This window comes from Ovis canadensis, chromosome 6, assembly GCF_042477335.2.
Source record: "Ovis canadensis isolate MfBH-ARS-UI-01 breed Bighorn chromosome 6, ARS-UI_OviCan_v2, whole genome shotgun sequence".
NCBI classification, from domain to species: Eukaryota; Metazoa; Chordata; class Mammalia; order Artiodactyla; family Bovidae; genus Ovis; species Ovis canadensis.
Window position 1 is genome coordinate 114671400 of NC_091250.1, and position 15871 is coordinate 114687270.

The following is a 15871-nucleotide window of genomic DNA, read 5'->3' on the forward strand; positions in this document are numbered from 1 at the left end:
AAGGAGGCCGTTTGTCCAGATTGTTCAACCAGCGTGTGGGTGGGAGAACAGAATTCATGGGGTAAGCAGCAAGAATTGAGGCCAAAGAAAACAGCCCGTGCTGTTCTGGAAGGGCCTATCTACTAAGGGAATGGAGAGCCATTTTAATTTTTAAGCACATTTTAAGCCCATTTAAGCCCATTAAAATTTTTAAGAATTTTAAGCAAAGTCAAAGAGACCAATTAGGAGATTATAACAATACCAGTGAAAAATTGGGCCTTGAATTTATTAAGTGGCCGAAGGGACAGGGAGAAGAAAAATAGACTGGATTGAACTTTGATCATGATCCGATCTCCACGATGAGGGAGGGAATTATGTTTGTGCCTGATGGTCTCTTTTCGTCAAGGTCAACTCTTGGTGTAGGGAAGGCTGAAAGGACAAACAAAGGTTAGGGTATAAACAAAGTGGTGAAGGAAACAAGGGATCTGTAGGCTTACGCTTTATTAAAAGAATAATCATTGTAACATTAGGTTACAAAAATTACTTTATTTCAAATGTGAAAATATAAAAACCACTGACATATAAAATTTAAAGATATTAAAGCATCCAAACTTTAGGTACCAGCTTTAGCTCCTTATAAATGTACTTAAATGAGACAATATTCATAACAGGCATAAATATAATTACAGGCTGCAGTCCATGGGGTCGCTAGGAGTCAGACACGACTGAGCGACTTCACATTCACTTTTCACTTTCATGCACTGGAGAAGGAAATGGCAACCCACTCCAGTGTTCTTGCCTGGAAAATCCCAGGGATGGGGGAGCCTGGTGGGCTGCCATCATCTATGGGGTCGCACAGAGTCAGACACGACTGAAGCGAGTTAGCAGCAGTTAGCAGTAGAATTAAGATACAGGAGAAAATAATACATTCTGTTACTGATAAAAGCAGGGAGCTGTAGTGATCAATGTCACAGACTTCTCAACACCCTTCATTCCAAGATTATTAGGAGACAACTGGAGGAATCTCACTGATGTTGGCAGTTGAAGACAGTGGCTATACAACCCTCTCTTGGCCAGTATGACACAAGGACACAGGAAGAGAGGTTTGGTGAGAGAACCTCTGAGACGTTCAAAAGTCTATGAAGAAGACAGAAAAAGGGCTCATCTTTCTCTGGCTACTTCCAGGTCTGAATGGGCCCATGGAAGAGCTACAGACATCATGCCTCCAGCTTGAGAATGAAGCTGGTGACAGAGCAGAGAGATACAAGCAACCTGTTTCTTTGGTGACATTTTCAGCAGTGGAGCTCACCCAACTTGAACTTCTCACTATGTGGGATTACGAATGTCTGGTGGTTCAAGCCACTGGAATCAGGGTTTTCTGTTACTTGCAGCCAACTAAAGCAAGAATTTAAGGTAAATTAAAGGTAAGCATGGGGCTTCTCTGGTGGCTTAGACAGTAGAGAATCTGCCTGCAATGAGAGAGACCTGGGTTCAATCCCTGGGTCGGGAAGATCCTCTGGAGAAGGGAATGGCAACCACTCCAGTATTCTTGCCTGGAGAATTCCATGGCCAGAGGAGCCTGGTGGGTTACATACAGTCCATGGGGTTACAGAGTCGGACACGACTACGTGACTAACAGAGATAAACACGAACAGATGGTTGTAATGTATGGAGTTAAATTTTCTCCTCCTGGTAAATCTATTTCATTTGCAGTCATTTTTTATTTCATTTGAAGTGTATATAATCCCTTCCCTCTGAATTGTCATTAATCTTTTTAGAAAATACTATCACATCTAGCCATCTGTCTTCTCACATGGTATTACTGACAAAGACAAACAACAAAGGGAAGGGAAACAGCAACTGAACTCAGCTCTCCGTTAAGATGCAAAGAGATTGTCTCTCTTTCATAGACGATTCGGAGCTTGTGATAGCAAACTTTTTCTATAGCAGTCAGTAGAGATAGCATATAAGGGAAGACTCTGACACTTTCCTAGTAACTGTTTTATTTTAAATAAAAACAACTAAATACTTTCTTGAAACTAATAATATATCCTTCACATACTTGGCTCCTGGCTGTATTATATCATGTACATTTTTAATAACTTTAAAATACTACATGTAAACATATAACCATGGTGTTTGGCCTTATTAGCAGGGGTCCACTTAGAACAAAATTCTGTGCTAAATCTCATACTGAGTCTCCCAAGGACTCGAAATCTCCCACCCACTGGGTCTGTAATACATCTGCTTGCCTTCCTATAGTTTGAATTTTGCTTTCCTCTTATCAATACACTCAAAAATTCAATCTCCAGGCTAGTACATGTCTTTCACTTTCAGATACAAGCAGCAACTTTGGCATTTCTTATCACAAAAAATCCGTATGAGAAAGGTGGCATGCCCAGTGAACTTCCTGGGTAGAGAGGTTTTCCTATCAAAGCTGGCAGGGTTTGTTCGTCCACCATCTTCAGAATTTGGTCATTGAGCTGGACAGATCTGCAAAGGGGAAAGATGCATCCAGGTTAGCCAAGCTGTACATCTTCCATCTAGTCTATAAAAGTCCTGAGAACTTTTTAAGGCCCCAATTTTTTTCCTGTGGCAGTTTATATCATGTAACTTGTATTTGAACACTATGTCAGGTAAGTATTTGACCGAGATGACCTTTAAGCTACACTGGTAGAGCTGAACAGTTGTGACAGAAACCATACGGTCTGCAAAGCCCCCAAATATTTACTATCCGGCCCTTTACAGAAAATGAAGCACATACAATCCATACTAGGCAAGATGATGGAGGTGTAAAAAGGATGAAGATGACACACTTCTGGATTTGTGGCATTTTTGGGGGGAATGGTAAGTAATTGTAAACATCTAGATATGAAGCAAATATATAGGATGGAATATGACTTGCATGAATTTAACATACAAAATGATTGTCAATTTCCCACTTGTAACTATGTCTGTAAACCCTCTTACTTCCCGTCTCCCAGGAGGTATGTATTCATTTTCTTAAGCTGTTAAGCTACTTTGGTAGAATATATATTGCTGCGGTGAAGAAAAATGATTTTCTTTAGCTAAACCATGGATTTAAAAAAATAATTGTTTTCTTTGCATCTCACTATTAAAATTTAAATTAAAAACTGAGTCAAAAATAGAAAAAAATCAAGGACAAGTGTTATGTATATTTATTATTATTGAAATCAAATTAATATATACTTGGGCTTCCCTGGTGGCTCAGACGGTAAAGAATCTGCCTGCAATGTGGGAGATTGCAACCCAGGGATGCAATGTTCCATCCCTAGGTTGGGAAGATCCCCTGGAGGAGGGTATGGCAATCCACTCCAGTGTTCTTGCCTGGAGAATCCCCATGCACAGTGGGGCTTGGTGGGCTACAATCTATGAGGTCACAAAAAGTCGGACACAACTGAAGCAACTAAACACAGCAATATATTCTTACGGCAACAAATCTTATATAAGTAAGAGCTTAGGAAAAAAGCTTTAGTCTACTTTTAGTTTTATTGATACTTACTTCCATAATTCTAAATGATATTTTTATCTCTTTTATCTTTTTCTTAAATGGTTTTTATGTTATGAAATTTTTATAAAGAAAAAGTTTTATGTTGTTGAAAATTTAGGTTAATGCCAGAGTTTATGTCATACCTGTAATACATATATTATATGTAGAATACTTATAACAGTGCCTTATACATAATAAGCATGTAAAAGTATTATCTATCATCATCCTTATTATGCAGATAAATAAATATAACAGAAGCAAACTATCTCATGACCATTTTTAAGATTTTGATGTATATTTCTTCATCTCTTTTTAATGTATGTATGAACATACATATTTTCATATGGACAAAAATGAGCATACAGTATATAGTCTCTTAAAACTTAATTCTTTCCCCCTTAACATATCCTAACATTTGCTCACACCATTAAACATTCATCCACTGCATCATTCTAATGACTGCACAAGATTCCATTGTACCAGCATTTTATTTACTAAATTGTCTAGTGTTAGACACTTGTTTGTTTCCAGTTTAGCATTGTTACAAAGTTTTCATTTTTAAAGAGCTCTCACACTCTATCCTTACCAAGTATCAGTCAGCAGAGAAATTAGTTTCCATTATTCCTTGCTTAAATGCCCAGTTGTGGGCTCTGTACCTAAAGATGTAATAAGATAACCATAATTGTGCTGAAGGCTAACAAGCCTGCATTGCAGTTACACTCAGCTCACATGCACCCGAGCTTTGTCTCAGCACCTATATCACAGCACTTCCTGCAAGGGGTGGAGGAGGAAACGCCATGACCACCATCAGGAAACCGCAAACAAAAATAGGTCTCGACAACATCTCTAAATGGTGATAGTTAGAGCTCTTCTGCAAGAGATTGAGGACTGTGACAGAGGTGCACAAAAACGTTTCAGAAAGTCTTTGAGAGAGGTCACAGGGTTTAAAGCTAAGTCTGATCACTGTAAATTAATGCTGCTCTGGGTTAAGATGATGAAACATGGGCAAGGTAATATCTAATCTACCTGTCTACACTGTTTAATCAGCTATGAATATATCTAAAAGGTGTTATCCGCATACTGAGTGTAAGCTTAAAGCATGCGGAATATTTCCTTATTGGGCTGGCCAATAAGGGTAGGGTTTTATTTGAAGGTAGTGTCTTATTTCCTATTTCTAAGTTAGTAATATGGTGACAAGAAATAGAAGACATGCTTGTCAAGTTTCAGACCAAATAGAGCTGGAAGGAATTAGCAAGCAACAGATTTGGTAGAATTGGAGAAGGTGGGCAAAAGTCATCTGAGATAACTATAAAATACTGCTTTTATGTTAACGTATATTCAGTTCAAATATTTATTAAATACTTATGATACAGGACCTTATATGGGCACTATAGAAGTTATATAAGTGAAAACTAACTTTTTAAAGGTAATCATTATTTAACCCCCTGAGGCTGTTAGCATGAGCATGTGTGCAAACTGTGCATTCATTAAATGTATCTGGGATACTTTTGCAACCTTTTAAAGAGAGAAAAATATAAGTAATATATAGTCATCAAGAAGAACTTAGGGTAATACAACAATGTCCACAATTTCACCAGTTTTCCAAGTATAAAGCATGAAATATATGATCAGAATGCAACAGGGTCTGGTAAAAAAGCATAGAGAAGAATCACTGAAAAAACTGGGCATATTGAGCCTGGAGAGAAGACAGTCCGATTGTCCCTCAAATATCTGAGAGTTATTCTGGAGAAAACAGAGCATTCTGTGTTGTTTCAGATTAAGAGTAGCAAACTCAAATGCCCTCGGGGTCAAGGAAGTGACGTACCAGCAGTAGGACAGGCCCATGACAGCAGGGTCACATAGGGACTAAGGGGAACAGAGAGCTAGATGAGTTGTCTAAAGTGAATAATCCCAGTTCAGCTCCATCGAATTGGGAAAACACCCCAGAGTTGCCAGAGCACCTATTTTCAAAGGAAAGCTAGAAATCCAGATATTTTAATACTTGTCAATTTTTACAACATTGACACCTAATTGGAAATAAAAATTAACACAGAGTGTATGCTACTCTCCCCTACCAGAAAGAGAAGAAAAAAAAAATCCTCTAAACCCACTTGTCCGCAGGCATGAAGTGCAGATTCCATCCTCTGCTCCAGGGAATAGAACTAAGAGCAGCAGATGAAAGGTCCAAAGGCACCTACTCCTTGCCACAGAGAACAGTCACCAGCAGATGCTGTGAGATCCAACAGAGAGGAAACAAACAGGGCTGAATGGCCCTAGATACCCATCTAAGGCTAAACAAAAATGATCTCGAAGACTTTGCTTTTTGCTATGCCACTCAGGATCTTAGTTCCCCAACCAGGGATCGACCCTGTGACACCTGCATTGGGAGCACAGAGTCTCAACCACTGGACCACCAGCGAAGTCCCTCTTAAGATACATCTAACTCTACAACTGTTATTCGGTTACTTCAGAGTTTTTCCCTTCCTGGTGCCAGACACAAATATGCTAAGAGCTTTAAAAAGTGTCAAAATCCCCAAAGAGAGAAGTATCTGTTATTCAAATATACATTATTTATAACGGGGGAAAAAGTATGGGAGAAAACAGTAGGAAAATGAGTAAGCAAACCATGGTATTTTATAAAACATGCAGCCCATTAAAATGTCTACAAAGACTATAAATGGAAAGATACTTGGGAAAACTTGTGGGTTCTCCTTCAATTTCTCCTATTAGAAGTTGTATGATTACAGTTATATATAGTAAAATAAAGGACAGGAAAAAAACCATGGAGTGATACCCATTGTTAATAATGTTTGTCTGTGGGGATAGGCGGAGAAGGCAATGGCACCCCACTCCAGTACTCTTGCCTGGAAAATCCCATGGACGGAGGAGCCTGGTGGGCTGCAGTCAATGGAGTTGTGAAAAGTCGGACACGACTGAGCGACTTCACTTTCACTTTTCACTTTCATGCACTGGAGAAGGAAATGGCAACCCACTCCAGTGTTCTTGCCTGGAGAATCCCAGGGACGGAGGAGCCTGGTGGGCTGCCGTCTATGGGGTCGCACAGAATTGGACACGACTGAAGCGACTTCGCAGCATGGGGATAGGACTTTGGAGAAAGCATGTTTATGGCACTTTTTCAGGTTCTGATGCTGTCACTGAAAACATCACTCATAGAGCATTTGCAGAGATGGGAGATCCACTAGAAGAGGAACTGGCAACCCACTCCAGTACTCTTGCCGAGATAATCCCATGGACAGAGGAGCTTGGCGGGCCAGAGCCCATGGAGTGGCAAAGAGTCAGACACAACTGAGCAACTGAGCACACACACACATAGTATGAGAATAGCCATGAAGAAAAGAGATCCTTCCAACACATGCTGGACAGAAATATTTGTCATGCCTAACTCATTCTTGGGTAGTCTGGTTTTAGAAGACTGTTTATTTATTTGGCTGCGCCTTATTTGCACATGCAGGGTCTTCAGTCTTTGTTATGGCATGCAAACTTTAGTTGCAGCATATGGGATCTAGTTGCCTGATCGGGAGTTAAACCCAGGTGCCTTGCATTGGGAGCGTGGAGTGCTAACCATTGGACCACCAGGGAAGTCCCTTGGGTATTCTGTTGAATATAAGCTTTTTAAGACATATTCAATCATGGGCTTTTAAAAGTAAAATGTTTAAGAACCAACTTTAAATAATTCACCTAAAGGCACATTTCTGACCACCCTTTTTCTTCACTCTAACCAATAAAAAACTATTGCGATACTGTAAGAGAATCACATCCATGACACATGATATTTTATAGCAACTCCTATGCCTTTATATAGCAATTACATACAGGTATTTTTGCGTTAGTGACTGTATTACCAAGGATTATTTTTTTGGAGCAAATAATCTAAATGCATTGAGTGGATCCTGATATACACCAAGTTGTCTTGAAATGAAAACATTTCTGTAAGATAACTGCTGTTTGTCTTCCCGTCCTTCTGCTTTGATTCTCCAAATGAGTTACACCTGTATTGGTGTGTATTCGCATATAACTTCCTGAATATTAAGAATTGTTAGAACTTGAAATAGTTGATTTTTTTTCTTTTGCTCCCTGTCAACACACAATATTCTGGCAAATACCAATAAAATTCACTTTGGGTGAAAGTTGGAAATGAACCAAGAAAATTACTCACTTAGAAAGTAAGCCATCAGGTCCTGAAGGTTTTACGAGGTATTTATCCACTCGATTGTTAAAAAAGTGATGTGGTAACTTCAAGTACTTGGTGACATTATGGAGGTTTAAGGCATAGAGAGTTAAATCTCCTTCTTTATACCTAGGGCTGAAAGCAAATACATGAACTCAATAAAAGTGTTTATTTAATTTAAGCAATTAAGTAGTTGGTTACAATATAATCACAGATAATACCAAATGTATTTAGTATTTTTAGTGATGCTGCACCCTCTTTGCATCTTCCAGTTATGATAGTATCAGACAGCTGATGTGGTCCTGTTTTGAAAATGTGATAAAAATATTGCTCTTTACACAACCATTTCCTGGGCTTTAGCACTTTGCAATCTTTGCTGCTTTGCCAGACTGACTTGTGAGGAAGTCAGTCAGCTCATACATGTTCAAACTTAGGAAAGCTAAATGATAAAAGGAAAATTTTGTGGGCTCATATGAATTCATATTATAAACCATATAAACCAAGACTTTTTCTAACCTTATGAAAAGACCAACACAAATAAGAAAGTTAAATCTACCAACATTTTACAGAATTTATCCACCTAAGTCATTCCCTACCAGTCCTAATGGGGCCACTCACCAAACACAGAGTTCCCATTCAGTGAAATAGGAAACCGCGGATAGCCTTTGTAGCTAAAATTAATATTTTGGTATTATTCTATCAGGAAAGACAAACTGAAACTAAGAAGAGAAAAATTTCAAACTTAGGAATATTTTTTGCTACCTAAAGCCAGAGTACTATACTATAAAAATCTCTATGGCCTCTCAATTCCAGAAATTGGGTTAAAACTTCTGAAAACATGAGAGTTGTTATCAGTCACCTTTTAATTTTTCTTCTTTATTAAATTAATCAGATATGATTCAAAATGATAAGTATAGTCACATAACTATTCACTCATATGAATTCATATTTATATTCATCCATAGTCATTCAATTGATTAATCATGCATATGAAATCTGTTTTATGTGCTTACATTTGTACTATTCTTTATTTAAATTCAGGATATATTTTTATTATGTATTATGTTAATCAAATCATTGTACAAATCTTTGCTGGACTGTAAATGCCTACATTTAACCTCTTTTTTTTTTTTTTTAGCTTGACTCTGGCACCATATCACTATGAGAATGAAAACAAATAAAGGACAATGAGACACATTAGATCCACTGTATAAATAGAAGACAGCAGGGTGTTAGAGTAGGAAGTTGTGTGCTTACTTATTAAAACTTGATTGGTAAAGGGTGTGTTACACACTTACTGGTTGATGTTTGTGCAATGAAGATATACTCGCAGTTTGTGTCTGTCTGGACCTTTCACACTTGCTATTAACACTTTGTTGCCCACCAGTTTCTTGAACAGAAGAGAGAGCCAATAATCCTAGTTGGAGTGATTGGAGAGGGGAGGGACAAAATAGATCTTTACTTACTTTTTAACAAAAACAGTGTCAAACAAATAGCTATCCTACAAACAGTGTGATTGTTATCCTGGAGGTATTTAAAAGATTCATCTTTTGGTCTGTGTTGCCACCGTGAATCTGAGGGCAGGATCTTGTTGCTGCTGTTCATCACCAGAGGACTATATTTCCATGATTCAGAGGGCTATGTCTGCTAGGAGGTAGATCTCAAGAATATAACTGATTGCTCAGAGGCAGTATAAATATTCTGTGTTGTCTGTCATCCAAGAATTCAAAACTCAAAGCAAAAATTTTAGATACACACTCACATACACATATACACATACAAAGCCAAGTTTGAAAGATAAAAACTTCTATCTGTGGAACAGAACTGCCTCTGAAACCTTAGTAAAATGCAGAATGTAGAAAACATTATAGAACAAATTACCTGGTTTGTTTAATTAATCAATTCCAAGGGAAAAAAAAAAAAGAGAGGGAGGGAGAAGTTAAAGATTAACAGGCTTAAGAGATATAATAAATGCTTAAAAAAGAGACATAATATATGCAATATATGGACCTTGTTTGGATTCTGATGTGAATAAACCAACTGCTAAAGACAGTTGAGACAGTAAGGAAAATGTGAAACACTGACTAAATATTTAATGATATTAAGAAGTTATTGTCAATATTTTAAAGTGTGATAATTATATTGTGTTATGTTTTTCCAAAGGAGAAACATACTGAAATACTTACAGATAAAATGATATACCTGAGGTTTGCTTGGAAGTAATCCAGTAAGTGGGAGGTGAGGGACAGGTAGGATTATGGATTAAACAAGATTAGGGCTTCATATATTTTTCCCTTTACTTTGAAATTTTTCATAATAAGAAAGTTATTTTTTAATTCACTAGATATATATAACGTCAGCCCTTCCTCCCAGGTGTCCCACATTGCAGGTGGATTCTTTACCAGCTGAGCCACAGGGAAGCCCTTGAACTGAGATAAAGCAGATTTAATAGGCAAACAGCTTTTGTTTCTCTGCTTTAGATTTTACACTGGAGACTTAAGGTTTTACAGAGAAGAATCAATTAAATGCTTTCAAAAGAGGCATAACTTTAGCACGATTCTGTGAGGGGAGGTGGGTGGGTGGATAGAAAGCAAGCAGGTTAAGAGCCAGGATTTGTATAGGATTCTTTAGAATAACAAGACAGTGTGACCTCCAGCAAATCCCACAAGCATCCCTTAATTTGAACGTCCCTGTGTGAAAAATGAGAAAGCAAATCCACCCTGAATATTCATTGGAAGGACTGATGCCAAAGCTGAAACTTCAGTACTTTGGCCACCTGATGCAAAGAACCGATTCATTAGAAAAGATCCTGATGCTGGGAAAGATTGAGGGCAGGAGGAGAAAGGGACGACAGAGGATGAGATGGTTGGATGGCATCACTGACTCAATGGACATGAGTTTGAGCAAACTCCAGGAGATAGTGAGGGATAGGGAGGCCTGGTGTGCTGCAGTTCACGGGGTCACAAAGAACAGGAAACCACCTAGCCACTGAACAACAAAAACATTTGAAAAATGGGGAGTCAAGCCTGGCGTCTTGTGATGACCTAGAGGGGTGGGATGGGAGGAGAGAGGGAGGTTCAAAAGAGAGTGGATATATATACACACACATATATAAAATTATGATTTATTTGCATTGTTGTACAGCAAAAACCAGCACATTATAAAGAAATTATCCTCCAATTAAACAATTAATAAATAGATAGATGAATCTAAGACACCTGTGTTGCCACCTTCCAGGACTGTTATGCAAATCAAATAAGAAAACAGACATGTACAATAGCTTTAAGGCTGATTCCCTAGGATCCTGCAGATGTCAATGGTACCATTTACTCCTTCAAGTTTTTCTAGCTGACTTGTAAACCTTGAGGAAGAAATATATTTAGCATATATACAAAGAGTTCTTAAGTCAAAAGTTTGTGTTTGAAGCTTTAGACAACATTATAAATAGCTGGCATTAGTTATAAAGAGTGACGGGGTAAAGTAGCGAATTTCTAGATATTGTACTTAGAGCACATTGTGAAGAAATTATTAACTTCTCTTCCTTGTTCAAGGTCCATTTAAGAAATGGCCAGTAGTAGATTTTGGATATTTGTTCAGTGAAATGATCATACTTGGTTTAACTCATTTTATAAATGACTTGGGGAAGAGATTCCATTTTGTAGAAATGTTTTATTATGAACAGTGTGCTCCATGAGCTTGGACCACTATAGATTAAAAGCAATTTTAGGGGGATATCTATAAACCACAAAAGCCTAGCTTATATTTAGCATGTGCTTTTTGCAGACCTTCTTAGCTTTCCTACAGTGTTCAAATAATTCCCGTAGGAATTATTCTTAGAAAACAGATATTCTCAAATGCTATTTTAGACAACAAAAATCAAGGTCATACTTCTCAGAGCTATATCTATACTATTCATATATATATATCTTCAAGGTGGTTTTTATATGAAAGGCTACAGTTCCTGATTTAGCACCAGATGTAGTTGGAGATAGGGTGGAAATGAGACTTTATTCATAAATATCTTGAAGATTATTAACAAAATAGCCAATCTTAGGGTGATATTTTTGAACAAATACATGGTACTAGGTCATCTAAAAGTTAAGTAACATGACATAAAAACATTTTGAAACTTTGGATACTAATGGCAATTTCAACTTTGATTTACTTTGAAAACTAGTTGATTCAAGTTTGTTATCATGTAAAATTGAAGTCATAAAATTTCAAATTACCCCCTTAAAAAAAAAATCTCATGACATGACCCCAGTGACTCACGTTGAAATCATTATTTCTGGGTCTCTATCTCTTGAGACACAAAAATGTTACAGTGGGTTTCTTCTAAGATTTCTTCCAGTCCACCTTTCCATGGTTTGGCTACTTACTAAGAGCCCTGAATTTAACGAGAGAATTGACTCCTCATAAAAGCTTAAAATGGGCGACCTCAGTAATTTAAACGACTCACAATAATAGGAAAATAATGGTCACTTACAGGCAAAGGTTCAAAATTTCCATCCACTAGGTGGTAGTTTCCGGCTCCAAACAACACTTGCCTCATCACCACTTCTATGCCCATTCTGGCCGACAGGCCCAATTTATCCAGCCACCTGGAACAGAGTGAGGCCAAGCTTTCTTCAGATTTGGAAAACAAAATAACTCAATTTTACCTCTACACTATTCTGATTTATTCCTCTGTGTGGGAAGAGTTGACAGAAAACCAGAAAAGTGGTATTAGTCATGAATAAGACATTCCGATGAAATAGAGACTATCCTTTTCTTCATGTGCTCTCACACTGCTGCATGATAACAAAGTCTTGAAGACTGTTAATATGCCATAGGAGTCCCTATCAGGGTAGGATAACGTCTACAAAGCCATAGATGCCCACAGCTATAGACAATTAGACAATACGGACAATTGTTCTCCATCCTGTTGGATCCATGCTCCCCCTCCCACCCGCCACCTCTCCACCACCATCCCCATGTTGAGGATAGAAGTAAAGGTTGCTGGTGGTCAGTGAAACGCAAAATAATAAAGCTTCTATGGACATCTCTTTCCTCCATCTTTTTTTTTTTTAATGTGGACCATTTTTAAAGTCATTATTGAATTTGTTACAGTATTGCTTCTGTTTTACGTTTTGGTTTTTCTTTTTTAACTTAATTTTATTTTTATTTACTTTAACTGGAGGCTAATTACTTTACAATATTGTAGTGGTTTTTGCCATACATTGATATGAATCAGCCATGGGTGTACATGTGTTCCCCATCCTGAACCCCCTTCCCACCTCCCTCCCCATCCCATCCCTCTGGGTCATCCCAGTGCACCAGCCCTGAGCACCCTGTCTTCATGCATCGAACCTGGACTGGCGATTGGTTTTTGATCTAGAGACATGCGGTCCCTAACCAGTTGATCGAACCCACACCCCCTGCATTGGAAGGCAAAGTCCTAACCACAGGACTACCAGGGGACTCCTCCACATCTTTATTTAGTGGCAAAACAAACACTTCCACTGTTTTCTCTGTTCCTCATGCCCCTACATAAGGATAAAGATGTGTGCTTTATTCAGGGCTTCTAAGAATGAGGGTAGGAAAGGAAAGAGAATAAAGCTCAGTGAGGATACAGAACGTTAGGTTAAGGGCGTTAACCGAGTAATAGCATGCAATTCATGGGGTTGCAAAGAGTCGGACACGACTGAGCGACTGAACTGAACTGAACTGAACTGAAACAAGTTGGTTTTCAAGCAATCAAGTTTGTGGAGGTTGGACAAGGTGGTGATTTAGTAAATCTTCACATTCATTGGCAGCCCCTCGGGTGTGACCTCCTACTTCCAGGCTCTAAACGGTCTTGAGAATCTATGAACAGAGCTATAAGTACTCAGTATCCTTCTCAGGGTCAAGGCTCTTGATACACTCTTTTACCACGTGCTTCTTTAGAGAAAGGAATGCTTCACATAGTTCTGGGCCATAATTAAGGAACAAAACTTCTAAAGCAGTTCATTCATACAATGATTAATCTGAGGCACGCATTAAAGATGTCCAACTAATTTAGTAAATTATTTTATTGTAAAATCTGGCATGAATTTTGGAGTTTTGCCATAGAAATTGTCCTTGATTTTTGGCCGATGAGTTATTTCAGCTGAATAGAAGAACAGGAGAGTACTATATGGTCCCTGAGACAAGTGCAGGCTCACTCACATAAAGCCAGCAGCAAAGGTGTTGGACAGCAAGGGTGCTCCACCCCCAAATGCAGAACTGGTCTCTCCTAACCAAACCTTCTTGTGGGGTCTTATCTTCTCAACAATCTGTGGAACAGAAAAGTCTCCTTTGTAATTGCAAGTGAGAGGACAAAATATGATGCTAAAGATTACTCCACATTCAAAACCTTGCATTCCCAAGACCCACCATCCAATACAGTTATAAAATATGTTCACAGTCATTTAGGTTTGGGGCAATTAACTTTTATTGGAATACTAGGTGTGGAAGGAATGCAAATAACCCCATTCTTACAGACTATGAGAGTTATTCTACTGAACGGCTGTGGGAAATATTTTTAATTTCTAATCAATATACATGGGTAAGACCCAAGAGGAAGGAACTGAAGGTAAATAAGACCTAGTGCCTGTTCTCTAAAACTGGAAAAACATGTACATTTATATACCCACAGAATTTAGGACTAGCTAGACTACAAAGTACTGTGGTTTTACATTAAAAAGAGAGGGGGAAAAAAAAAAGACTATTACCTGGAAAGTTTTTTGCACAGATGAAATAAAAGTGTCCAGTATATCAGGGTTTAGGAAATCTTCTTTGGTAGCATTTCGCCCATTCACATAGTAGCTGAATTATTCAGAACATATTCAGGAAGAAATACCAAACTTTACTTTCTGCTTTTAAGTTAACTAGCAACCTTTGTCCTCCTTTCTACTTCTTCCCACCCCTGTGCTATTTAAAAAAAAAAAAAAAAGGCAGAGGTTCTACTAAGGAGAGAATAAGATGGGAGGAGACCAGTTACTCTGTCTTGAGAAAACATAGTCATAAGTGTATGTATTGTGGGTTATCCATTCATTGGCAAGTGTATTCATTTTAGCCACATATCTGTTCTATGACTTAAATGAAAGTGTGCTTTGATCTTGTAGAAATCACCATGTTACTTAAAATTAGTTAAAATTTTTGCTTTATTAATATTAAAATCCTAGTACAATGCCGCTTGAGACACTATAAAGTCAATTAGCACTTAATGAAAACATTGTTTTGAAAACTAGGTCATAAGTAAAGCTAGCTGTACTTTCTTAGTATTAACAGTAGGAGACATACTTACTGATGCCAAGTAACTGAATCAATCACTTCTCCCCCAGCTTTTAGGAAACTAGAAAAAAAAATCTATTATATTATCACTTAATTCTTTTATGGATAATATATGCACACAAGTTATTTTCCCTATAAATGGGCTGGTTACTACTTTAGGATAAAGCAACACAAACTTCCTAATTCTAATACAAATTTTTAATCACAGGTGCCATTTGCCCCCAAATCTTTGATATTCTGAGCCAGTCAGTGTTTGCTCTTTTGGTAAACCATCTAGTCAGGCAACAAAATGGCTTACTTATTTATTGGTTGTACCATGTGGCACTTGGAACTTCCCTGACCAGGGACCAAACCCAGGCCCCTCTGAAATGGAAGCACAGAATCTTAACCATTGGACCACCAGGGAAGTCCAAAGATTATTTAATAACAGGTGGTTTATTGAGGATCCTCCACCGAAGAAAAATAATTTTAAGAATGGTTCTGCTTCCTCTAGTTCTTACCTCTTCAGCATCTTAACAGTACTTCTTCTAGGCTGGCCAATATCAGGACCATAGAGTTTTGCATTTTTGAAAGCAGATTTTCCTAGAAGTTTACGCAATTCAATAAAATCTTCTCCTAACTGCCATCCATTGATGAAAATACCAGCTTTCCTCTGGAAACTGTTAGGTTCTGAAAGAGCAATTCTCAAAATAAATGCTCACCTAGAATTTTTTTCTATTTAGAGGCAAACATAAAAGCAACAGGGCATTTTTCACATTACGAAACCTTAAAATCCAAAGTCAAGAAAGGTAAAATACCTAGTTATAAAGGAGATGTTACAAGAAAACAAAAATTTAAGTTATATAACTGAAGTATGAGGGGGTAATAAAACAGTTGGAAATTAATGATGGGTATATTAA

The 15871-nt window shown here is 37.8% G+C and overlaps 1 protein-coding gene across 1 annotated transcript in view; it reads right to left on the reverse strand.

Annotated features, from left to right (window-relative positions):
- Window positions 1-510: 510 nt before the first annotated feature.
- HPSE (heparanase) overlaps window positions 511-15871 on the reverse strand; it is a 50084-nt gene continuing 34723 nt past the window's right edge. Inside the window, exons 5-12 of the mRNA XM_069594540.1 lie at window positions 15473-15641; window positions 14986-15033; window positions 14411-14504; window positions 13866-13972; window positions 12166-12280; window positions 8978-9096; window positions 7668-7814; window positions 511-2472 (exon numbers count right to left, since the gene is read on the reverse strand). Of these exons, the coding sequence (XP_069450641.1) occupies window positions 2313-2472; window positions 7668-7814; window positions 8978-9096; window positions 12166-12280; window positions 13866-13972; window positions 14411-14504; window positions 14986-15033; window positions 15473-15641 (959 nt within the window). The 3' untranslated portion in view covers window positions 511-2312. The remainder of the gene's footprint in view (window positions 2473-7667; window positions 7815-8977; window positions 9097-12165; window positions 12281-13865; window positions 13973-14410; window positions 14505-14985; window positions 15034-15472; window positions 15642-15871) is intronic.